This window comes from Prionailurus bengalensis, chromosome X, assembly GCF_016509475.1.
Source record: "Prionailurus bengalensis isolate Pbe53 chromosome X, Fcat_Pben_1.1_paternal_pri, whole genome shotgun sequence".
Lineage (NCBI taxonomy): Eukaryota > Metazoa > Chordata > Mammalia > Carnivora > Felidae > Prionailurus > Prionailurus bengalensis.
Genome location: NC_057361.1, coordinates 111156059 through 111181812, shown reverse-complemented (window position 1 = coordinate 111181812; position 25754 = coordinate 111156059). Strand labels below are relative to the sequence as shown.

General features: G+C 47.8%; 1 protein-coding gene and 1 non-coding gene across 3 annotated transcripts in view; one reads left to right on the top strand and one right to left on the bottom strand.

The window, feature by feature from the left end:
• GPC3 (glypican 3) overlaps positions 1-25754 on the top strand; it is a 420580-nt gene that overhangs the window by 301964 nt on the left and 92862 nt on the right. For both annotated transcript variants that reach the window (XM_043570776.1, XM_043570777.1), the window contains exon 6: positions 19605-19725. In XM_043570776.1, the coding sequence (XP_043426711.1) occupies positions 19605-19725 (121 nt within the window). The remainder of the gene's footprint in view (positions 1-19604; positions 19726-25754) is intronic.
• TRNAE-CUC lies at positions 19905-19977 on the bottom strand. Its single transcript has one exon. It is a non-coding gene; the product is annotated as a tRNA-Glu (tRNA).

The window sequence follows — 25754 nt, the reverse complement described above, 5'->3', positions numbered from 1 at the left end:
AGAGCTCTTATAGCCCAGAAAGCTTAGGAGATGTGTCCATGAAGGACTATAGCTGCCTTTAAGAAATTACTCATTTAACATACCAGAGTTTCTACACTCTAAATATTATTTCCTCCTTCAAAGCAAGTGCATTGGTAGGTCACAGACTGATTATATGGATGCCGCCAGTCCTCAAAACCTTTTTCTTTTTTTTTTTTTTTTTAACGTTTTTATTTATTTTTGGGACAGAGAGAGACAGAGCATGAACGGGGGAGGGGCAGAGAGAGAGGGAGACACAGAATCCGAAACAGGCTCCAGGCTCCGAGCCATCAGCCCAGAGCCTGACGCGGGGCTCGAACTCACGGACCGTGAGATCGTGACCTGGCTGAAGTCGGACGCTTAACCGACTGCGCCACCCAGGCGCCCCCTCAAAACCTTTTTCTACATCTTCTTTGGGAAAAGCCTTGAGGACATATGGCCAGCCTTTGGGGCCTGTCAGTTGCTGGTTCTCAGCAAGCTGATCTTCAGTGGTGCAGGCTGAGGATTATGGTAAAAAGACCCCGAGAGGTTAGCAAACAGGAGTCAGGTGACAGGTGCATCTTGGGAAGAGTGCAGTCTTTAGAATGATGCAGATGGAGATTTTCATCTCCGTTCAGACACTGCGTGCTTCGGGCAGGTCATTGGACATCAAATTCTGTTACCTGATTTGTCAGATGGGGATGATACTTACTCTACAGCATCGTTGTGGAGATGTGTTCTAGCACGCAGGCACTGAATACACGATAGCTGTTGCTGATGTTACCACGTCATTACAGTTTGGCCGAGCAGGCCAGATAAATAAATGTCCAGAGCAAGGGTGAAGAAGTGTAGGCCGCTCCTCCTGTAAAGGTAAACTGGATTTGGAGGAAAATATCTACAAGTCTTTTGGAACCAAACGGTTGAATGGGGTAGCTGATCGAGCCTGTTCATACCATGCGGGGTCCCTTTGGAACAAGAAGGTGAAATAATGGGGCTGTTCGTTTCTTGTGACACCGTGATCGGCCTCAAATGGGATTTCCAAAGAGGAGTTCCAGAAATGTTTTAAGTAATGTCACAGTCACTGACGGACACGACACGGTTTGGGGTGTATACGTAGTGGTAGATGTTTAGGAATTTGAAATCTGTCATTACTTTATGTTCACCTCCCAGAGAACATGTAAGGTAGGTGGAGAATTGATTGAAACAAGGCTGCTGGGCAGGATGAGTCCCCTGACCTGTTCCTGAGAAGGCAGTTGGGCAATTTCCTTTAACAATTCCCGTGTCGGGGTGCCTGGGTGGCTCAGTCGGTTAAGTGTCCGACTTCGGCTCAGGTCATGATCTCACGGTCTGTGGGTTCGAGCCCTGCATCCGGCTCTGTGCTGACAGTTCAGAGCCTGGAGCCTGCTTCAGATTCTGTGTCTCCCACTCTCTGCACCCCTCCCCCCCACACACACTGTCTTTCTCTCTCTAAAAAATAAACATTAAAAAATTTTTTTAAACACAATTCCTGTGTCACTGCATCAGAATGCTTCTGACCTTGGGGTGCGTTGGCCCAGTAGGTTAAGCATCCAGCTCTTGATTTCGCCCCAGGTCATGATCTCACGGTGTGTGAGTTCGAGCCCACGTTGGGCTCATGTGCTGACAGCTCAGAGCCTGCTTGGGAATCTGTCTCTCCCTCTCTCTCTCTGTCCCTCCCCTGCTCACGCTCTCTCTCTCAAAATAGACGTAAAAAGAATAAAGCTTCTGACCTCCACAACACCTGAAACACACCCAAAACATTTTCACCCAATTACTCTGACCCAGGAGGGCTACTGCTGGTAGTCAGTCACTAAGTATCAAAGAAAACAGACTCTTGAGACTTGCTTGTGTGAAGGACAGGGAAAGATCTGTCAGGGAAGCCTTGATTGGGAGCCTCCCACCAGTGGGCCTGCCCTTTGCCCGCTCCGACTCCCTTGTTGTTGTAAATGTCGTGGTGGTAGTGATTTTTTTAAATGTTTATTTATTTTTGAGAGAGAGAGAGAAAGAGAGAGCGTGAGCAGTGAAGGGGCAGAGAGAGAGAGAGACACTGGGCTCTGAGCTGTCAGCACCGAGCGCGATGCGGGACTCGAACCCACGAACGGTGAGATCATGACCTGAGCTGAAGTCGGACGCTTAACCGACTGAGCCAGCCAGGCGCCCCATGGTGGTAGTGATTCTTCTCCCCTGCGGGGCACAGGAAGTGTCGGGCAGGTGCCACTTCTTTACTGCCTGTGGCCCCAGTTCTTCCCCCAGGGTACGAGCTCTTGGCGGCTCCTTTAAAAGAAACTCAGCTCTCCAGGTTTTGTCCTTTCCTCCTCTGCTTAAGCAAGGGCAAAAATATCGTTGGAGTTTTCGATGACTTTCACCGATAGACATATAGCCAAACAGTTGGGGGTTAACAAAAAGTACACGGAGGCAAATCTCAACATGACATGGCAATCATAAGACACAGCGGAGTCGTGTTTCAGCCCATACCTTTGCGATCAGCGAGCCACGGTTTGAATTTCTGGTCTAGTATGCACTAGCTTTTTCTCTTCCCTGAGTCCCTGTTTCCCCATCTGTGCAATGCAAGTGATGATTTCTACCTTAATAGACTGCTGAGAGAATTCAGAGAGATTGTGAAATGCAGAGCATAGTGCCTGGAACACAGTAGGCCCTCAAGAAATGGTAGCCACGAGGCACCTGGGTGGCTCAGTCGGCTGAGCGTCTGACTTCATTTCGGCTGAGGTCCTGATCTCACGGTTCGTGGGTTCGAGCCCCGCCTCTGGGGCCCTATGATGACAGCACAGGGCTTGCTTGGGATTCTCTCTCTCCCTCTCTCTCTGCCTCCTCCCCCACTTGTGCCTCGTTCTCTCTCAAAATAAATAAACTCAAAAAAGTGGTAAACTAGTATCGCTGTTGTTCAATAAAAGAAGCCTGTGAAGAGGCCCTCACAGTTCTTCCCCAGAAGGTAGATGCAGCCAAGCCTCATTTCAGCTCTGTTCAATGACCCATTTCTTAATTCTTCAGGAAGACAGCTTCACCCACTCCCTCTTATTTTTAATTTATTTCCTCTCCTTCCTGCAAAAGCAAACAAACAAAACACTCCATCTTTGGTCCCAGTTGGTGCACGTTTGGTTGCAGCACCTTGGTCCTAGTTGGTGGGCATGTGAGTCCACTGGGGAGCAAGCGAAAGTCACTGCAGCTAAGCATAGGTACTGGGCTGGCCTTCCACCCTTCGTACTGCATTTTATAGCAAAGGTGGTTTAAAGAGCTTCTCCTAGGATTTCTTAATTGTAATTCACACAGGGAATCGTCCTCGATGACTTACACTAGAAAGCAGGACGGGTCTAGCTCCAGGTCAAGTCGAGTTGCCCGAGGCTCTAATGTCCTTTTTGTCACCCTTGGCTTAACCTTTTTGGAAAAGGAGAGAGATCATTAAAATCAGTTGTGATTTCCCAATTTCTCAAGCCAATGAATTTTATTCTTTTACGTGAGCGTGGCTTTGATCCTTGGGCTGGTCGCCCTTATGATGAAGTTTCATTTCCCCGTGAAGGAAACCTTTTAATTTGTAGCTCCTGTGTCATGTGGAGCTTTCTACTCTTTGCCCTCTCATATTTTAGTGACCTCCATGCCAGATGATCTTAAAAAGCACCCACACCATGAACCCTTGCCTAGTTTGAGCCGCTCATTTGCTCATTTCATCCCTCTTCTTGCTTCCGGGCACAGCTTCAGGCCCGAACCAGGATGAATCTCTGTTCCAACAGGAGCCAGACTAACCTGTCCTCACCTGAGGTTGGGGCACATCAGCTTTGGATTGGAGGGACATGTAGCATGTGGTGCTACACAACAACTCAGGCTGAAAACTTTATCTCCAAATACGATTAGGGAGGATTAGGACAGGGACCATTCCAGAAGGGGCCAGAAAAAGGGCTGTTGGACTGGTTTACCCCTACCTATCTTTAATTTTCTTTTAATGCTTATTTATTTTTGAGAGAGAGAGACAGACAGACAAGAGTACAAGCAGGGGAGGGGGAGAGAGGCGGGGGGGAGACACAGAACCCGAAGCAGACTCCAGGCTCCGAGCTGTCAGCACGGAGCCCGACGCGGGACTCGAACTCACAAACCGTGAGATCATGACCCAAGCCGAAGTCGGACGCTCAACAGACTGAGCCACCCAGGCGCCCCTACCCCTACCTATCTTTAACTCAACGGCATGTCTTCTGAAGAGCCCGAATCCTCCTGCCCCATGTTCTAGTCTGGGTTATGGACCCCTCAGCACCTAGGTGTTCCTCTAGCATATCCCCAGTTCCCCTGTATTAGGAGCTAGCTGTACGTGGCGTAGAGTAACATCTCCATCCACCATGAATTCGGTGGATGAACTGACAAACGTACTTGTGGCTAAACAAACGTGAGGACCAGATCTAGCTTCCCCGTGGTATCACTGTGTGCCTTTGGACAGGTTGCTTCAACTCTCTGTGTTCTGTTTTCTTCTCCTGTGAAATGGTGACATTAATTCCTCCTCTTTATTACCTAAGTGTTGCCGCAAGCCTCCAATGACAAAATGCATTTGAAATATCTTTGAAAATTATAAAGTGCCCTGCATTGACTAGGTATTAATGTAGAAAAGTAGATCAGATATGGAGGGAAGTTCTGCCCTGAATAAATGGAACTGTGTGCTGGCTAATTAACAACTACTGGGTGAGCTCTCTTTATAAACGCTTTAGCAGCTTCCTGAGTATTTCTCTCTATGCATCTTTCCAGAGATACTATTTTTGATTTTTTTCTTTAAGAAAATCCACCTATTCCCCACAAATTCTATTTTTATTTTTAAAATTTTTTCATGTTTGTTTACTTTTGAGAGAGAGAGAGAGACAGAGAGAGAGAGAGAGAGAGATTATAAGCGGGGAAGGGACAGAGAGAGGGAGACACAGAATCCAAAGCAGGCTCCGGGGTCTGAGCTGTCAGCACAGAGCCCGACGCGGGGCTCGAACTCACAAACTGTGAGATCATGACCTGTGGCGAAGTCGGAAGCTTAAGACTGAGCCACCGGGGCACCCCCCACAAATTCTATTTGTAAACAAGTCCAACCATGGTGCTAAATAAACCGGTTGGCGCTGGATAAGGCAATACTTTGAGGGATTGGTAGCATCAGTTTAAATTAATGAAAAGTCCGAGTGACAGACCATTTTAAAATAAATGTAGTTGTATTACTTTCAAACACATGTAATAACAGCACTGGGAACAGGGCTTGGAGAAAGACAGCCTGCATCAGAGAATCAACAGATAAGAACCAGTGGTAATGAGGCCATTCTGGGTGAATGTCCTGCTAAAGACCATCATCCTCAAGTTGGCTAACGTTCCCCTGGTGAAATCCATTTACTTAAGAAACACTTTTTCCCTCACTTCATAGACCTTGAGGAAAGTCCTATTGAAAATCACTATACAGGGCACCTGGGTGGCTCAGTTGGTCGGGCGTCTGACTTCAACTCAGGTCATGATCTTGCTGTTCGTGAATTCGAGCTCCGTGTCGGGCTCTGTGCCGACCGCTTGGAGCCTGGAGCCTGCTTTGGATTCTGTGTCTCCCTCTCTCTCTCTGTCCCTTCCCCGCTTATACTCCCTCTCTCTCTCTCTCTCTCTCTCTCTCTCTCAGAAATAAAATAAACATTAAAATTTTTTTTAAAAAAATCACCACACATTATAGGCGCCTGGGTGGCTCAGTCGGTTAGGCGTCCAACTCTCGACTTTGGCTCAGGTCATGATCTCGTGGCTTGTGGGTTCGAGGCCCCGGCCGGGCTCTGCGCTGACTGTGCGGAGCCTGCCTGGGATTCCGTCTCTCCTCTCTCTGCCCCTCCCCTGCTCACCTGCATACGTGTGCGTGTGTGCGCTCGCTCTCAAAATAAATAAATACACTTTCAAATATCACTACACGTGGCTTCTGGATAACCCAGCTTTTCCAAATGCCCGCGGATGGCAGCTGGTCTGACCATAACAAGTAGTAATCCCGAGTAGCAAACACCATGTGGCCCCGACAGGGATCAACTTGACCCAGTTTGCCTGAGAACGTCCCCTGTTGGGCACGGGAGGTTCTGAGTCGTCAGTCTCAGGCAGAGCAAGACGGTTGGTCACCCGCTGTCAGCTGTGCCTCTAACAGCCACCAAATCTGGAAGAGAGGCGCAGTTGTAGGGAGCTTCCGTCGGAGGGCCAGAGGCGGGCTGGGAGCGTTGCCGCTCACCAAGTCTGCTGGTGTCTCTGCCCGCACTTTGGACCTTTTCTCACCATTTCCTCCCCGAGACATTTCGATCACATCTCTCTTCCCTCACCTCCAACTCCTACGGTCGCAGCACGACTTCAGAAGGTAGGACTGAAACAACAGCGGTGGGTCGTGATGATCGTAGCATTTCTATGGTGCTTCCCATGTGCCAGGCACTGCACTCGGCACCCTTGTGTGCCTTAACTGAGTTATCCTCACATTAGCCTTTGGAGCGGGACGTTCCCATCGCCCTCGTTTCACTGATGGGGTTAAGTAACAAACCCAAAGCCACAGCACTAGGGGGTTGGGATCCAAAACTCAGGTAGTCTGTGCCCTTCTACCCACTACACTGCCCTGCCCAGCAAACGCCTGGCTTCTCTCCTTCATGGGACCAAAGCTCTCCTTCCTTCTTTCTGCTTTGGATGGAAATCCTGATGTACACTTGCTTTTCTGTCCAGTCCAGCAGACCCGGAGTGGGTGTCGTGCCCAGCTTTCCCCTGGCTTGTGCTGCTAAATCCTGTCCTTTCCTTGGGCTCTCCCCGGGGCCGAGCCAGCTAACATAGCAATGCGTTGCCTGCCTTTCCTACCCGGCTTCTCTGCTCTCAGAGCCACTCAAGGCTATAGAGTGACATCCCCTGGGAGAAAGGGGATGGCCATCTGAGGCTAGCCCTCCATTCAGTCTCCTCTACACACACAGCTCCTGTAGTAAAGCCGTTGCCTGTGTATCCCCTATGGAGCTCTGGAGCCCACGTAAGAAGAGGCCCTCTCAGCCCTGTTCTGGAAGTCCAGCCTGGGTCCTAGGTTGCAACCTTGGGCGAGTCACTGCCCTTCACCTTTTTCTTTCATTTATAAAATGAAGGGGTCGGACAGAACGGCCTCAAAAGCTCCTTCTAGCCCTAGCAGGCTATGAGATCCCATGGCAAGGATATTGGACGGGGAGGGAGTCTGAAAGGAGGAGGAATACCGTAACGCCGCCACCACGATGGCTGGGAATTTCCAGTTGCTTCCCTGACGGTTCCCAAACAGACCAAAGCAAAAGTGCGTCAAAAGGAGCCCCGGGGTGTAATTGTTGTCCTTAGGACAGCAGTGAACTCTTCATTTGACTCCTCCAGGCATCTCTGGGGCGGCAGGGGTGCGGGTGGGTGGGCTGAGATGTTGTCGGAGTGGCCCTTCGTTTCCGATGTTGGAGAGTTTGGGGTGAAATTCCTATAATTAAACCTGAAAGAAAACATCTCCTCCCCCCCCCCCCCCCAGAGCACCACATAACCCCAGTGGGGCTTCTGAGCAAAAGAAATGGAATTCAGGGTCTGTTGCTGCAAATAATATTTGGCAGAAGCACCCAGAATTGAAATGAGACGCGCTCTAAGCACAGGGCTGTATCAGTGAGGGGAGAGCTACATGTGGAGAAGCGCCCGGGGCCGCGGGGCAGGTAAGAGCCAAGGAATACAAAGCGGCTGAGAACACCAGCGTGGGCGAGACGGTCTTCGCTCTCTCTGAGACCCTTCCGGGCTAGAGAGCGAGCCCGAGTCCTGACCTAGTTGTCCCCGCGTGCATTGCTGTGAGCTTTTATTAAGTATTTATGTAGCACTTTTATATCTGACCGAGTGCTTTACAATCACTTTTATTTGGCTTAGTAAAGTTTTCCTGGAATGCCATCCACTTTACGGTCGGGAGAGTCACCTCGTGTTTGCTCGGCACCTCAACGCGCTCGGCCTCACACAACGGGCCGCTTGTTCCGGTGGGAGAGCAGGTGCAAAGAGTCAAGGAGCTGAGGGCACCTGCAGCCGCGGGGGCGGTTGGAGTGGGGCGTGCCTGACACCTCAGTTCACCTTTCCTTTCCTCCGTGGTTGTTTGGTTTTATTTTATCGCCGGCAACCGGGGAGCGGCAGTGCCTGGCTCGGGGTGGCCGAGCACAGCTGTTCCGCTGGCCGGACGCGGGCAGACGGCAGGCTCCTTCCCCTGTGCCAAGTGGCCGAGCGGCTGGCTCTGTTCTGGCTGCCGTGCCCGTGCCCGCCGTCGCCACCGTCCTCCAGCAGGCACACCTGCAGGCCGTGGTCCCTCCTGCTACCTCGTGGCTCGGACCACAGGCCGGATTCCAGGGCTCTGGGAATGCTTGGAGGGGAAGAAGACGGCAGAAGCAGCCATTCCACTCTGCAGACGAGACTTTCCAGTGTTCTTGGGCAAGTCTGACACCGAGTCACCTTATTCTTGTGGGCTCCCTCTCCCTCCCGGCGGCCCCAGCAGCACCCCGTGCCAGTGCCCCGCAGGTCATGTTGCGGGATGGTGATGTTGTAGCTGGGCAGGAAGAAGTACACCTGTACATCCGCTGTCACAGGTTGGCTGGGGGCTCCAACACGGTCGCTCGTTGAAGACTTCATTTCGTGAGGACCGGGTTTGCCAAAGCCAGAGGCAGGATTGGGTCCACCAAGCCCAGATTGGAAACAGTGGGCCAGAACACTGGAAAATTCGGGAAGTCCAACCACCAGGGGTCTGTGGCTGAGCACGGGGCTATGTTGGTGCTTAGTAGGGGAGTGTTGAGTGGATAGTTACTGATTCTGTTTCTGATGGAACACAGGAAATCCTTTCTCTGACCCCCAAAACTGGGAACCTAGGAACTTCACCACCAGATGTGAAACTTGCTTCTTTCTTCTTCTTCTTCTTCTTTTTTTTTTTAAGTAATCGCTACGCCCAATATGGGGCTCAAGCTCATGACCCTGAGATAAAGAGTCTCATGCTTTACTGACTGAGCCAGCCAGATGCCCCTGAAACTCTTTCAAAGTTATTGCCTTGGATATAGCAAGTTGAACAGGTGTATCAGAAGATGTGTTTTTCTAGCAGTAGAATCGCACAGACTCAGAAGCGGGCTGAAGTTCACACTGTTAGAAGAGGGTTTGTGATGTGCATTGATGCGGCCAGCAGGTGTGTATGATGGATGGGCCCGTGGGGGTGCCCACTGGTTGGCCCGAGGGGATGGGACAGAGGCTGGAAGGGGTGGCGCCTGGGCTCTGGGAACCCAGCTGTCTGGCTGGCCCAGGCGAGAAGTGACCCCACCACCTGAATAATGATACTCACTGGGGCACGGGGAAGGAGCCCTGCCTTTCTCCACGTAGGCATTGGTTTCCAAAGTGGTGCCACCTGGTGGATGGGACACGGCAGCCGGTTTTCCTGGCAGGGCCCAGACATAAGTCCAGTGTAAGTCAGGTTCTCAGTCAATGACTGCAGATTTGGGGCGGGGGGAGGCCCCAGAGGGGACCAAGCTGACAAGAGCTGGGGAGAGTAGGTTAGAGTCTCCCCACCATACAAGCTGAGCTTTGGGTGAGGCCTTCGGTGTCAGTTGAGTTCAACAGACATTTACTGACTGCCTACTGTATGCCCGGCACTGGGTAAAGCGGAGGGCCGAGCCACAGATGAATCCAAACAAGGAAACCAGGACGGAGTTTAGGTTTGCACGGCCCGGGGACATCCATCTAGCTGGCAAGAGGAAGTCCTGCCTGAACGTCTGGGGTTCACTCCAGACACCAGCAAGGCTGGCTTTGAGGAGCAAGACTAATTCCAGAGCCAGTCAGCCGAGTGATAACCTTCCTGCCTCTGTTACCACTGGCTCAGGGGCTGGTAGGCCTAGCGTGCTCAGTGAGGATTCTGAGGCCTGGACCCGACTGCGGCTAAGACCAGAGGAGCTGACAGCGAAACGGTGGCAGGAACGTCGAGCTTTCCTTTCAAGTACTTCGGCAGTACCTATTCACAGGGAAACAGTGTGTCCTTCCCTCATGATCTCTGGTGGCTCATTAAATAAGGTTCGGCGGGACGTCCAAAGCAACATTCAGGAGGCTCTCCGCTGTGGGACTCCGTATGCTTGAAAGGCAACACAAGGGAAAAAAGAAGTCCCCGTTTCCCCTCACTCAGACTCGCCTGCCTCTGAAACTGGTCAGTGAAGTGTGACTGTAGGTCGACTTCGAGGGTCCTTTTCTTCATTTTGCAGATCACCGCATTAAAGAATGGATGTTTGTTGCGGGCCCTGCGGGGACCTGAGACAGACAATGCAGTGTTCTGAAGAGAGAGATTTGAAGAGCGTGTGGGTGTTTTCAAGAGCCGTCTAATTCATTACTTGTGACACTTCTGCAAAGTGGGAGCAGATGAGTTTTGTATCACAGAGAGGAGAGATGTGAAATGTGGGGGGACGAGTGAGCGGAACGGGCTTCTGACATCCCAAGCTGGTCACTGGTGAAACCTGGCTGTCTGCCCCCGGGCCTCAGTAAAATGATTTGTTCTTTAATGGATGACAGTTGATTTTGAACCATTCGAAGTCCTGTCTGGGAAGTCTCCCTCCTCCCCCCGGAGTCCCCTTCCCCAGGAAGTTTTGTGTGAGGACATCTCTGCTGAAGGGTCCCCTTTCGCCGGGGCCACACGCTCTGCCCCAGCCACTCACACATCACTGCGCAATCATAACACGAAAGAAAGCTCTAGTGCTTTCGGCCTTGCCCATTCTTCCCTCATCCTAAACCGCTGGTACCCCTGCATGGACTCATGCTTTAGCGGGGGCATACTTAACACAATGGAGACTCTTCCATTATCCTAAGTCTCTGCAGCGCAGGCCTGGGTGGATCTGAAGCTTTGCCCTGACTATTCATTGCGAGGTTTATTCATCCTGTCTCAGGAAGTCCTCCACAAATAACATTTCTTGAACACCTCCTGCACATCGGGCGCTGCGTTCAGTGCTTTCACGTGATAACAGCCCTCATCCAGACATGCTGGCCACCGTTGGAAGCGCATTGCCTATGTTATCCTAATTTACTGGCATTCGGGATATCAGGTAGTCCTCTCGACAATGCAGGTGGCATCATCCTCATTTTACAGATGAGGAAACTCGAAGCCCAGCAGGGTTTCATCGTTTGTCAAAAGGCGCACGGTTACGTGGTGGAACCAGCTTTTGAACCTATGTCTTGACCACGAAGCCAGTGCTCTTTCTGCCGCCGCGTGTCCCAGCCCTTCTGAAGCGCATTTTGTACTCGCAGTCTTCGGAAGCTCTCAGATGTCGTTGAGGTATGTGACCCGTGGCCTGACTCCTTGTGCTCGGCTCTTCTATTTGGGGGAGAGTTACGGCCCCATTTAAGTCCCACCAGCACCGATGCCAATAATAGCTTGAACGGCTACTGCTTGGTCCCTCTGGGCCCTAGTTTGCCCATGTGTAAGAGGAGGGCGTGGGACTAAATGATTTCAAGGGCTCTTTCCAACTCTGATATTCATTCCCATGAGTTAAAATCTAACTTAAAAAAAGAACTAACTTAAAAACAGGTAAAGATCATTTCCTTTTGGCTTAATTCCAGTGGGACAAGAAAACATCTGGTTTTCTGGGCTAGCTCTCTGGTCTAGAGGGACTTGATAAATGAGTTCGGGGTGATTGAATAATAAATCCCCACTGCACACAGTGTTCTGTTACATCCCTACCCCCCAGTTACTGAGCTTCTGAGTTATATATCGCTTTCTGGTTTTGTAAGAGTTAAACTGGGCCCAGGTCCTCTCCTGCTCGATATGTCCTCCCTCAAGGACACCCCCCAGAGAACCCCCTTCAGCGGTGCCGCCGGTCCTGGCCTCGCATCCTGACTCGTCAGGTGGTTGGGCTCACGGCCCAGAAGGCAGTTGTCACCGGTGTCCCCACACACCAGGCCCTGCCTATCCTGGAGTCTTTCTCACAAGAATCACTTTGGCCTCCTTTCTTACTTTTCTCTCTCCTCACCTCGAGGTTCGTCTGCAGAGTTTGCTTCTTTAGACAAACGTTCAGGTGATCCCGTCTCCCCCATTTTCTCTCTACCTTCCCTTCTCTGCAGGGGGGCTGCTCCCCACAGCCAGACTCTTCTCCCTGGGGCGGGTGATTCTCAACTTCTCACGCTTTCCTCACCATCTGGAAAATATTCTTCACTTCTATAGGTTTAAATGACTTCTTGATTATATTCCAAGACCAATCTTGTAGTCCCTCCTCACAGGGAGGTTTGAAACTAGGTTAAAAAAACAAAACAAAACAGATTCCAATACAGTTATTCCCTTCTATAGCTAATGCCCACTCAATGAGATATAGATTGTTCACATCTCTCTGGTTTCTTCTCTAGCTTTTGCTTCCTTTCTGTTGAAATGTATTTGTAATTAATCGCTGAAAGGCTATTGTTTGAGGACAGAGGTACTTCGTGGAGTATGGTGGATACATGTTTCTGGCACTCTCCTGCTTGAAATTTGCTCTCCAGTGGTACTGCTGTGCCGAGAAATATAGAAAATATTTTCCTTTAAATATGTGCATAAATAAATAAGAAACTGTTGCTAGCTCTATTAAATGCATTTATAAAACTCAGCTATTCTTACCTTTGCTTTATTTTTCTGTTCATTTATGTGAATTAAGACTGCGTGTTGGATAGAAAGAAGAACATTTTCTTAGGCCTCTTAATACGATGCTCTAGTTTGTTTTGAAAGCTATTTATACTCTTTCAATTATCCCATTTTTCCACAGTGATTATTGTGGCTGGAGTACTTTGCAGAGAAACGAGCTGATAAATCAGGGGCTGCATGCAATACCGCAATCTTTCCATAAGATGGCGCTCTGAGAATGTGAGCTCTATAACTTACTCGTAGATCTCTATATAATCTGGCAGCAAATTAAGCTTTTGTAAAATCACATATTTTGGGCGGGGGAGAGAGTCAGTCCTTCTAAGACTTGCTCTGAAACACTTGCCACCATTCTAATGCCTAGGGGAAGAAGGAAAGTGAATTTTCTAGCAGCCTCCCTGTCTTATATCAGTGCTAGCCGTGTTTGAAATCAGCAATGTGCATTTCAGGAACCTTTGAAAGAATGGAATTTCTTCTAAAGGGGAGATTGTGATACTAACAACTTGTGCTTGTTAGAAAAGCCCCTCTCTGGGTCTCAGTGTCTTCACCTACCAATGAGTGGATGGGACAAGATGATCTGTTAAGAGTGCTTCCATTTGCAGTGTTTCCTACATTTGAATTCATTGATTTCTTTCCACTACACCCTTGCTGCCTCAGCCAGCACAGAAATGGGAAGAAAAGATCGCCCATTTTACGCTTGTTTGACTCTATTCCTCTTCTACAAGTGCTCTCTTTGCTTCAACTGTCCCAAGACAAGCATGCCCAGATGTCCTGTTTTAATTAGGTTCCTTTTCTCTTTATGGCTTTTGCACCCGTCTCCCCCCTCCTCCCCCATCCCTGACCAATCTGCCTGAACAGAAGCATGTCCCCCTTTTCACTTCACGAATAGGGTTTTCTTGGCATTATGGCATTCACTTTTGTGCTAAGCAGATACCCAAGTGGAGGAGAGAAGGCAAAGGCACCACGTGTAATGCTTAAAGGTGACGCTTCTCAGATCGCATGGAGCATGTCCAGTTAAGAAAACTTCAGATTCCGGGGATAGGAACCTCCTCTCCCCGTTCATTTTTTCTTCTCTGCTGGCCGGTATTCCCTGCCAGAGCCACGTCAAAGCTTAGGAAGGAAGCAGTATTCCTGAGAGAGGACAATTAATCTAATTACAGATGAGTGTCACTAAGTAGCTAACTCATCGTTAAAATCCTCCATGGCCCGCAGCGTCCCCATTCCCGACACTCTGGGCCGTCTGTGGGTGAGGATCCGCGCTTCAATGGCTTGTCCTCATTCAGAGCCTCTCAGGAACCACGTATGCCCGTGGCACAGAGGGAGAGGACGGAAATGAAGTGCTGCATTAATTAACTAATTAATTAATGCCAAACTATGGAGACACCCGTAACCGAGTCCCTCTGGGCTTGAAGCCCAGAGCATGCGTGTTACATAAAATTCCCCGGGGCACATCACGTATGTCACATTTCTGTAGCCAAGGTGCCGAAGGCGGGGAGTCATTGAACACAACATTCTCTTGCATTCGTTTTCCTGTTTTCCTCAGAGGTCTCAAATCACCTTTGGTGCTTGTCTCGTGGTATGGTGCTGGTGGATTTTTTGCTTCTCTGCCCTCAGCACCGTTATCTCCCAAGGACGCGTATATTTCGCCGAATAGCGACACTGTTGGGTCTGTGTTTAGGAGAAGCAACTCCATACACAGGGCTTCTCCCCGAGGGTTTTCCAGGGCAAGCTCGGGGGTCTGCGGAGTAGGTGAGGAGAACTGCCGTCGCGTGCCCCGTGGTGAGCCTTGAGGAGCCTCGCGGGTAGCCCGTGAATTGTGTCATACAGTGGAGCTGTGTGACGAGGAAATGGCACATGTCTAGTCCGCGTGGACCATCTCTAAGGGAGCAGTAGTGGCACAGTGGTTAGGAACAGAGGTAGTTGGGGCACGTGGGTGGCTCAGTCGGTTAAGTGTCTGACTTGATTTTGGCTCAGGTCATGATCTCAACGTTCACGGGATCGTGCCCCACGCCGGGCTCTGCGCTGACAGTGTGGGGCCTGCTTGGGATTCCGTCTCTCTGCCCCTCCCCCTGCTCGTGCTCGTGCGCATTCTCTCTCTCTCTCTCTCTCTCTCTCTCAAAATAAATAAACTTAAAAAAAAAAAAAGAACAGAGGTAGCTAGGGCTGCCTTCCAGTGGAGCGTATGACTGTCAGCCTCGGGGTTGTGATTTCAAGCCCCAGGCTGGGCGTAGAGATTACGTAAAAAAACTAAAATCTTAAAGGTCACAGAGGCAGCTAAAGGTTGCAAACTCCAGCGTTCTTGGGCAGGTGACTTCACTGCTCTGCACCCCAGTTTCCTCATCTGTAAAACAGGGCTGATAATAATAGTGTCTGTCTTGGGGCACCTGGGTGGCTCAGTCGGTTAAGCACGCGACTCCTGGTTTCAGCTTCAGTCACGATCTCACAGTTCATGGGATTGAGCCTCAGGTTGGGCTCTGTGCTGAGAGCGCAGAGCCTGCTGGGGATTCTCTCCCTCTCTCTCTCTTCTCTCTCTCTCTCTCTCTCTCTGCCCCCCCCCCCACCCCGCTTACACATGCGTGTGTACACGCCCTCTCTCTCTCTTTCTCTCTCAAAATACGTAAGCATTTTTTAAAAACTCCAAGGAAAATAATAGTGTCTGTCTCATTGGGTTGTTCGGAGGAGTCAGTGAGATAGTACACGTTTTCTTTTTTCTTAGCGCTGCGAACCGTACCTGGCACAGAAAGCATTCGGTTCTGACTGCTATCGTGATTGTAAGTACCGCGAGGTGCTTTGGGTAGCACGAAAGAGAACTAACCAAGCCTCTGCCCTCGAAGACCTCACAGACTTTATGGGCTGGCGAATGGAATGCACATAAGAACGGGAGCAAGTAGGACGCTCCTCACGATCCAGTTACACACAAGGGCCACGGGTCAGGATGAATCAGAGTGGTTCACGGAGGCCCTCGGTTCCTTTCAGGAAAGGTCTTTTAGGCCCCTGCGGGGAAGGTGAGCAAGACCTTGAACAACTTTTCTGCTTCCTTCTGAGAGAAGGTACTCATAATAATGTACATCCATATTCGCAGCCTCACTGATCTACTGTCCTTTTGAAATAAGCCGGTTGGAGTTAGCTCGTTGAAGAGGAGAAAACGCACAGGCGGTGTTTAACCTAACAAAGCAGAGTTCGTGACCTGATGATGAGCATCTGAGGTTTGAAGGTGTTCTGGGGTGACATCGTGCATGTTGCATTCTGTAAATATCTGTTCTGACATCAGAAGTCACCTTTAGGCTGGGCTGCTAGTCGTGGCCGACATAACTCTTTACGAAAATTAACTCCTGGGCCACCTGGGTGGCTCAGTCAGTTAAGTGTCCGTCTTCGGCTCAGGTCATAATTTCCCAGTTCGCGGGTTCGAGCCCCGTGCTGGGCTCTATGCTGACAGCCCAGAGCCTGGAGTCTGCTTTGGATTCTGTGTCTCCCTCTCTCTGTTTCCTCCCCCGCTCCTGCTCTGTCTCTCTCTCTCTCTCTCAAAAATAAATAAACATTAAGAAATTTTAATAAAAAAAGAACATTACTAGATAAAATTTCAATCATTAAAAATTAAATTTTTATAAAGATTTAAAAAGTAAAAGATATGGAAGAACGTAAAAGAAAAAATTCACAGTTCCCCAATATCGCCCCTTGCTCACCAGAGGTAACTGCTATTACCGTTTCTGAAAAATGTTCTGTATTTGAACACGCATAAGGCATAGGCGAGTGATGCATACGCATGACCATTTTTACCCCAAATGGGATCACACTGTACATTCGTGACCACTGCTTGTATCTGTGACAGCGTATCTTGGATTTGGTTCCGTGTCCCTGCCCATAGATCGACTGGGTTCTTTTAACGTCTGCATGATATTCCATTACAACACTCATTGCTTTTAAGATTCCATTCCATAATTTGACTGGCTAAGGAGAACAGGGGAGAGAGGACAAGGACCCCGCGGTTTAAAACAATCCCACGAAATTTTAGCCGCTATGAGAATCCGTCGGATCGGTACTTTTGGTTACTGCTTTGCAGAATACGTAAAACAAAGGCAAGTTTTAGGTCTAAGCCACAGGCCAGCTCTTCCTAACACTTCTGTAACCAGAAACCATGCTTAATTTACTAAAGTCCTCTGAGGATTTAAATAGCACATGGATAGAGCGGAACAGTGGATGCTATTTCGACTTTCAAAAAGTTTGGCAAGCTTTTCAACCCAAAGCTGTTTTTACGAAATTGAGTCACCAAGGGATTGGAGAGCAGTGTTTTGTCCTGGCTCCTGATCCGTGGCTTGGAGATAAGAAACAAAGAAACAAACAAACAAAAATAGAGTGAAAGGGACGCTTTTCTGAATGGCAGAAAAGAATACTGGAGGGCTACAAGGGATCAGCTCCGGGACTAATTTGATTTCATATTTATAGATGATTTGGAAGAGGAAGTATAGGACCAAATTGCTACGTTGGCAGATGTCTTTACGCTATTCCAATGAGGATCGTAAACTTCAGGAAGACCTTTGTTTTGTAGGAGCAGGCATGAAAGTGGCCGGCAAGCTTCGATATGAATAAACCCACAGAAATGTCTCTGGGGATGCATTCCTGAAGTTCATTTCCGAAGATTTATAATAGCCCTACCTCTTTATCTGTGAATGGGGTCTCTGCTTCAGGTGTCAGTAGGTGCAAAGAAAGGGACAGTGAAGTTGCTGCTATCATCAGGAGGGAGGTGGTATTTAAACAGCATTATGTGGACGTAAAAGAGGAGACTAGTAAGCCGATTGCCACAAGATATATAAATAAAGAATGCTGCTTTGCGTTTCTCTAGCATAGCCCCCAAAGGCAGTTGGCATTCGATGGCCAGTGATTTGTCTATTCACTAACGTTCAAAGTGAAATAAGCCGAATAGGTTAGGCTATCATTTCAGAAGAAATGCAGTCAAATGTTCTCTTCAACTTTACCACAAAATATTTTGCTGGCGGGCTCAGGTGGTAGAGCGCACGACTCTTGATCTTGGGGTTGTGAGTTCGAGCCCCACGTTTGGCGTAGAGGTTACTTAAAAAAAGTATTTTCCTTTTCAGAGGGCAACTTTTCATTACGAAAGTCAGAACTAGATGTCCTGACCTCCTCTGCCCCCACACATGTTTTTCAAAGCATGTCTTTCATACTGGCAGATACATTGTATCATGGAAGGGAACACCTAACAGAACCAGATCAGTGTCTTCAGAAGTTGTGGAATTTTCGGTAATAAATGATAAAGATGTCTGCCCCACCCACCTCGCGGTGTGGTTGAGAAACTCAAGCCAGCTGGATGATAAGAAACTGCCTTGTAAAGTGCTATACAGTAATACGGTAATATTACTTAGTGCATGTTGTAATTTGGGGTTAGAAACAGGAGGTGATTAAAGCCTAGGAAATTATCCTTTATAGGTATTCATGCAAATGTGCAAAGACTGGTATACAAGGATCTTCTTTGCATTGTTGTTTATATTAGCACACTATTAGAAGTGACTCATTTGTTCATCAGGGGTTGGATAAATAAATTATGACATAGCCACACAGAAGAATGACAACGAGACATGTGTGTTGTGACATGGAACTATGTCCACGATATACATTAAGTGATAAAAAGCTGCGACTCAGCATGACTAGTATGCTTCCGATTCGGGTTAAAATTATGTGTTACTAAAAGTGTGTAGAAACCCCTAGAAGAATACATATGAAACTGTTAGCCATGCTTCTCTCTGGAAGGATAGGATGGTGGGGAACTTTTACTTTATGCTTTGTTTATTCCTGTACTGTTTGAATCGTTTACGATGAACATTATTATTTTTGTAATTTAAAATGTGATGAAGGGGCACCTGGGTGGCTTAGTCGGTTAAGTGTCCAACTTCGGCTCAGGTCACGGTCTCACAGTTTGTGAGTTCGAGCCCCGTGTCGGGCTCTGTACTGACAGCACAGAGCCTGGAGCCTGGAGCCCGCTTTGGATTCTGTGTCTCCCTCTCTCTCTGCCCCTCCCCTGCTTGTGCTGTCTCTCTCAAAAATAAATAAACATTAAAAAAAAAAACCCAGCATACAATAAAATGGGATTAAGGGGCACGTGGGTGGCTCAGTTGGTTAAGTGTCCAACTTCGGCTCAGGTCATGATCTCATGGTTCATGAGTTCGAGCCCCACATCGGGCTCTGTGCTGACAGCACAGAGCCTGGAGCCTGGAGCCCGGAGCCCGCTTCGGATTCTGTGTCTCTCTCTCTGCCCCTTCCCCACTCGCGCTTTGTCTCTCTTCCTCTCTCAAAAATAAATCAACATTAAAAAAATTTAATAAAATGAAATGTGAATAAAAGAAACATGAATTTGCCCTCACCCTGACTATTCTGTTATAATTGGGCGGGGTGGGGGGGGGTGTAGAAGGTGAGGGGCGAATTTATGTTGCGCATGACTTGGGAATGCCTCCTGAAAAGAAACCCGGGGTCCAAAGCCCGCAGGAAATGGTGAGAGGAGGAAGTGGAGGAGACCGAAGAGGTAAAGAACAGGCAAGCGCCTTTCTTTTTCCACTAAGTGGAAAGCACACTCAGACTTAAGGTCCCTTCTGCGTGCCCCCCTAACCGAGGCCCAGGACCTCCCTTAACGTGGCTCTCATCTCTCTGAGCTGCCTTTGGCCCTTGCTCTTCTGGACACCACCCTAGATCCAGAATACAATAAGGGCGGAGACTTTGTGTTGGTCATTGTTGTATCCCCACCTCCTAGCAAAAAAAAGAATGTTGAATCAATGTTTGTTGGCTGCTGAGTGAATGTTCTCCATTGCAAATAGACTGTATCTTGAGCGGTTTACTTTTGCACCATGGGGTCATCCCATGGTTTAAAAGGCTGAACAGAGCTTGTGGTCAGCTTGACCACTGGTGCCACGTATAGTTAGCTTTTATTTGGCTCGGGACTCTCCTGTGACAAAGCTTTTCTCTACTTTCCCCTTTCCAGATATAGCCAGAAGGCAGCGAGGAATGGCATGAAAAATCAGTTCAACCTCCACGAGCTGAAAATGAAGGGCCCCGAGCCAGTGGTCAGTCAAATCATTGACAAACTGAAGCACATTAACCAGGTAAGTGATACATTGGACAAAAATGGAAATGGGAATAAATGAGGGTGGGACTGTGTTGCTGCATTTTCGTCAAAGATTCTTTCTGTTAACAAGGACTTCTGACCCTTGTTTTTCACCCCGTTTTTATTTTGTTTTATTTTATTTTATTAAGCTTACGTATTTAGTTTTGGTAAGCTCTGTGCCCAGTGTGGGGCTCGAACCCACGACCCTGAGACCGAGAGTCGCACGCTCTTCTGACTGAGCCAGCCAGGCGCCCCTTCGCTCCACTTTTAAATTATGAAGGTAATTTTGTAATATTAGAGAAAACTCGGAAAATGGAGGGGAAAATATTTCTCACAATCCCACTACTCTATCCTGTTTTCATTTTTACCTGTTCTTTTCTAATATTTGTTCAGAAAACCACAGTCACACAGACTTTTTACATAATCGGAGCTGCGCAAGTGATTTATAGTTCTTAAAATTAGCACTATATTGGAAGCACTTTTTCTTGTTGTGACAAATCTTCATATTAATCATTTTTTGTGGCTGCTTAAGATTTCTTTAAGTATTCATCATATTTAATTAGCTTGCTTTTGCTGCACATTGAGATTGCTTCAAATTTTTTACCGTCATAAATAAAGCTACCTCTTCACGCCTGGTGCTTTCTTCCTATCTTAGATCATTTTCTTAAAATATTGGAATTACCGGGTTAAAGGATGTGAGCATTGTAGTACATGTTTCCAAATTGCTTTCCAATGGGGAGATATCAGCTTTCACCGCCACTAGGAAGATACTAGAAGACCAGCTTCACTGCACCCTTGCCAACTTCTGACTCACTGCCATGCACAGAGACACCCACAGATTCCCTTGACCTGTACACAGAGTTTTTCCTCTCATGAGGCGTTTAGTAACTAAGACACAAATAGAAGTTAGTTGTACCATCTGCTTGTGATTGCTTTGTGGCCACAATAAAAAAAAATGCCACCCAAAGTGCCACCGTTTACCAGAGTGACAGTGTTCCTGCTCCGTGATCCATGGGTGGGAGGGCCCTGGCACCCACTGACTTCTATTTGTAGCTTAGGAAGAACTTTAATGCGACTAAAATCCTATGCAAGAACAGAGGTTTCTGTATGAAGACATTGGCATGGTTTTGTTTTTTAATACGAAGGTTAGCAATGACATTTTTGTGGTTCTTAGAAAATGTTAGGAAGGGCTTTCTAACAGTGGTATATTTCATTGCAAATGGCTTTGTGAAAATATTTACAACACACTTGGGTGGGACTCCTCCAGTGCCCAATAATGTGCTCTGTACCCAGTGAGCACTTAATAAATAATCGTCAGCGCTGCTAAGCATGTGACAATGACAGTATTGGCCTAAAAGATCCTTCTTTCTGTGACATCACAACCTCGCTACGTTCTACGAAGCCTGGTGAAAGATAGTAGGATTCTTTCCAAACGCATCTCTGAGGGGGTCAGAGCACAATGTAGACCACTTCTGGCTGGACATCGAGGGCATGATGTGCTTTACCTGGGGACAATAGCAGTATTTGTCCTCTGAATGATTTCCAAATGATCTCTGACCAGCTGTATCTGGGTGGCTCCACTCAACTGGTGAGGTCCCAACACTGGTGACGCCAAACTCTCAGGCGCTGTCACTGTGCCCCTAATCCTAAAAGAATACTATCAGTAGATCTCTTCGGTCAACGAACCTTAAGGGACACCTGCTATGTGCTCAGCCAAGTGCCAGGGGCTTTGGGATTCATAAGAAGTCTAGTCCTCTGTATTCACAGCTTCCTTGGTGGGGAAGCCCAAGCACAGAAAGTGCTTAAAGGTAAGAGGCAGCCTGTGATGAGGAGCCAGAAGAGGGTTTTTGTGCGTCGGTTCTGGCTGGTTTGTGTAGGCCTGAGGGGGGCCAGGCTAGGGGAAGAAGGAACGCACAGGGGGCAAGTGCCAAGAGCTGCCATAAACAATGAGTGCGTAGAGACAAGAGAGGGAGCAGCAGTCCCAGGAAAGATCAAGGGCCCGAGCATGGACCTCCACCGTGGTTAAAGGAAATGCTGTGTCAGACATGGGCTCCTATGTGATCCAATGGTCACTAAAAATACTTACAGCCTTTCGGCAAAGACTTTGCACGTTTGATATTAATCCTATGGGAGACCGTGTGGGGTAGTGGGAAGAGCATAGGCTTTGGATCCAGATGGATCTGAATTTGGCTGTGGATCTTACTAGGTGTATAACCTGGGGCAAGTCATTCGACCCGAGCTTTAGTCTTCTCATCCGTACTATAGAAAGATATCAAAACCTCTCTTAGAAGGTTATCGTGAGGATTCGAAATTTTATCTGTCCCCCCCCCCCGCGTTGTAGAAAACTTGACTAAATGACACGTGTAACGTATTTTATATATTCTATATATTTTTCATATATACACAAATGTATATAATTGCATGTGCATGACAGATAATACGTGGCAGTTAAGACTATTATAATTCAGGATTTCCTCTGCAGGCAGGACTTGAGTTTGAAGGGGAGCGGTATGCCAGTACTTTTTGCCCGTCTAATCTGCTCCCCCAATTTGTGTGGTTGTCGATCCCTTTGATGTGTCTCTTCCTCCTCCGTACTGTTTCCTTCTGTGCCTTTCCTCTGACTTCCAGCCACAAGAGCTGAAACCACTTCATAGGTAGGGAGGTGTATATCGTGAGAGTCGAAAAGTCACCTTTACAGTTTCTTTCTCCCACCTCTGCAGTAAATGCGTATGTGAACATTTTTGGTTCCCTTACAAATACCATTGAGCAACCGATTAATTCTCATTGATAGACCAGTTTTACCTGTTTAAGTAGAGCTGTTAAAATTGGTTGGGCTCCAAACACCCACACTGAGTTCTTCTTCTCATCCGTCTTGCTTTACATGGCAAAACACATTTGTTTTCAGACCTTCGATAGAATTTGTATTTTGGCTGTGATTCAATCTGAAAGTGAGACATTTTAGGAAAGTCGAGGAAGAATGTTAGGATGGCAGTAATGACGGCGAAGAAGATGATGATGATGTGTCAAATCTGTATAGCATTTAGGCATTTTTCAAAGTGATTTCTTGTTCTAAACGTCTAACTGGTTACATTGGGAAAAGTATTCAACCTGGAACAGTGTAAGATATAGTACCGTCACAGAATCATTCTTTTTGAGAACTCATTGTGACCTTTGGACATTGCCTCATCCTTACTGACCCTGCGGGGTAAATGATAAATAATCTTTGTCCCTCTTTGTGGCTAGGGAAACTGAGGCAGCAAGCCAGTGAAGGCTGTGTGGGCATGCTGCCAAAACGTCCGGTGAGTTCAGTTGAAAATGCGATCAATCATCCAGATGTTGCTTCCCATACACTGCCAAACATCTGGATTCACTGAATGCCTCACTAAACTGACCTAAAGTTTTAGTGATTGGAAGCGGGGAGCGGGGGTGGGGGGTGGGGGATAGAATCAAGTTAACTTGCCCAGGTTCACATGTAAGTGAGTGGCGAGTCCCGGAGTACAATGTTGTTTTCCTAGGCCCCTCGCTGGGTGCCGTGTCTATGAAACTCCAGTAGGATGCTCCAGAAGGCGCATCTGTAGATGCAGGGCTACTTACTTCTGTCTATCTAGGTAGGTACGCCCATGTGTGTCCATCCAGATGGACTGCAGCTCGGCCATTTATGAGCACTTCCCGAAATAACTCTTCACTTTCTCACATGGAAATTCTCAGCTGCCTCCTTTCAGGTTATACTTGCTGTTGATAGCACTGGAAATAATATACTCACTAAGGGAATAAAGTAACATTATTTCCAGATTGACAGGCCCGTGGTGTGACCTTGAGGGGATGGGTTCAGGGTCAGGCCTGGGCCCCTTTCCTGGGAAGGCCTGCAGGTGTGGAATGTCCTCCCCTCCTCCTTCTAAGCCAGAGTTCATGTGTAACATTCCCACGATTGGAAATGAGGACCTTTTTATTTCCTTTTCGGTTTCCAATTTGTGTGAGGATTTATTGTCGTGTGTTAGCAGAGGAACTGGACGCTTTTAAGGCCTCGGCGTCAGTTCTGAAATTTGCTAGGCCGTATTACTTTCAAACAACAACAACAACAACAACAACAACAAGTTTTATTTTTGTTAGTGTTCTGCTCCAAGGCTCCTGCGTGGAGAGAAGACCCCCCAAACACCAAGAACGATCACAATACCTTGTTACCCCGACGATATTGTGGGCCATTTGCCCTCTAACCTAGCCTCGTTGGGGACGTCTTCTCTCTCTTTAAGAGTAGCTCTGTAGTTAGTGCGAATTTAGCAGCCCCTAAACTGCTGTCAGTTATTGTTCCCGAGGAGAATCTAGCTGTTTATTGTTTGCCGCCAGTTTCAGTTCAGGTTCAAATGAAATTCCAGAAATTGTTTCCTGCCTGTTGTAAACAGTTGAAGCCAGAGCAGTCAATACCTGCCCATTTGGTGTCTGAGCTTTTCATTCAGAGCTGGATAAAGTCTCATCTGTTCGGGATGGCTGAAATGTCCTGCTGAATGGTGGGGGAGTGGACGAGGTGGCCTCTTAAGATTCCTTCCAGCCGTGTGATTCCGTGATTTGTAGCTCAAGGTCAGCCTTTAACCCAGCACCCTCTTGTGAACAAGTCTTGTGACTTTATTCTCTGCCCTGCCACTCTTTTTAAAACACCCTGTTCCCAGGTCACCCCTTTCTACTTTGTAACCTCTCATCTTTTCAGAGATTGTTCTCTTCCCACCAGTCCTCCAGCCTGGGCAGATGGAACTTCAACTTGCCCTTCCCCCCACCCAATTCTTCTGTCCTACTGCCTTGTTCCCGTTAGGCTATGAAAGCATCAAACTATGAAAACACGTTTGCATTCATCACCCCTAAGGTTTCCCTCCTCCGGGGCCAGATAGGCGACCTGTCTTCGGATCACGTTAGCCACGTGACCCCATGCGAAGGATATCAGTTCCGCCATGGAAGTGCACTCCACAGTTCAGTCTGTAAAGCTCTTTCACGTACATTAGATACACTGATCTTCACGATGGCTCTGAGAAGCAGGCCTTATTGCCTACATTTACCAGATGAAGAAACTGGGGGCCCCGGAAGGGCTAAGTGACCTACATGTAGTAAGTGGTAGGCCTAGACCTACAATCCAGGGCCACTGATTTCAGTCTGTGCGGCCTTTCCTTATACTTCTTTAAGGCCACAGCACACCTTGCTCTGGTTAACGAGTCTAGACAAAGAAGATGTGCAGGAGTGCAAGTAACTGAAACTCTTTAATTTGTCTGACAATTTCCGAGTCCCTAATACAGTAATTTCCACGGTTGAAGCTCTGAAATCACCAGCAAAGAAAGGATGAACGTATTGTTTACCAAACTTCAATTAGGAAGATTCTGCAAGGGGCGCCTGGGCGGTTCGGTCCGTTACGCATCCGACTCCTGGTTTCTGCTCAAGTCACGAGCTCACGGTTCGTGAGATCGAGCCCCACATCAGGCTCTGTGCTGGCAGCATGGAGCCTGCTTGGGATTCTCTCTCCTCTCTCTCTCTCTGCCCCTCCCCCCGTTTGCTCAGGCCCTCTTTCTCTCTTTCAAAATAAATAAATAAACATTAAAAAATTTTTTAAAGAGGAAGATTCTTTGAAAACCAACCACCATGCTAGATGGTGTGGAAACAGAGACACTTTGTGATGTGGCTTTGAGTTATACACAGCACACAAACTTTCTATTAGCTGTCTCTAATTTATAAAATGACGTGAAACGGTCAAAAAAATGTAAAAAGTGAATCAGACAGACAGTAGAATTTCTCCATTTCCATCCCCCTTGGCAAGCCCCTGAAAAGTATTTTTAAGGTGCCTGCCGGACCACTGTGTCATGAAAAGACACTAACTTTTGAAATAGCAAGTTAAAACTTTTAATAAGTTAAAGAGTAAAGTTGTTAAGTGTCAGAGAACTACCCAGGACATTCCTTAGCATGTGATTTAAAAACAAAATCTTTACATGAATCTCAGGCATGGTAGAAAACACGGAGCAACTTTTTTCATAGTCTTCCCACAGTAAAACC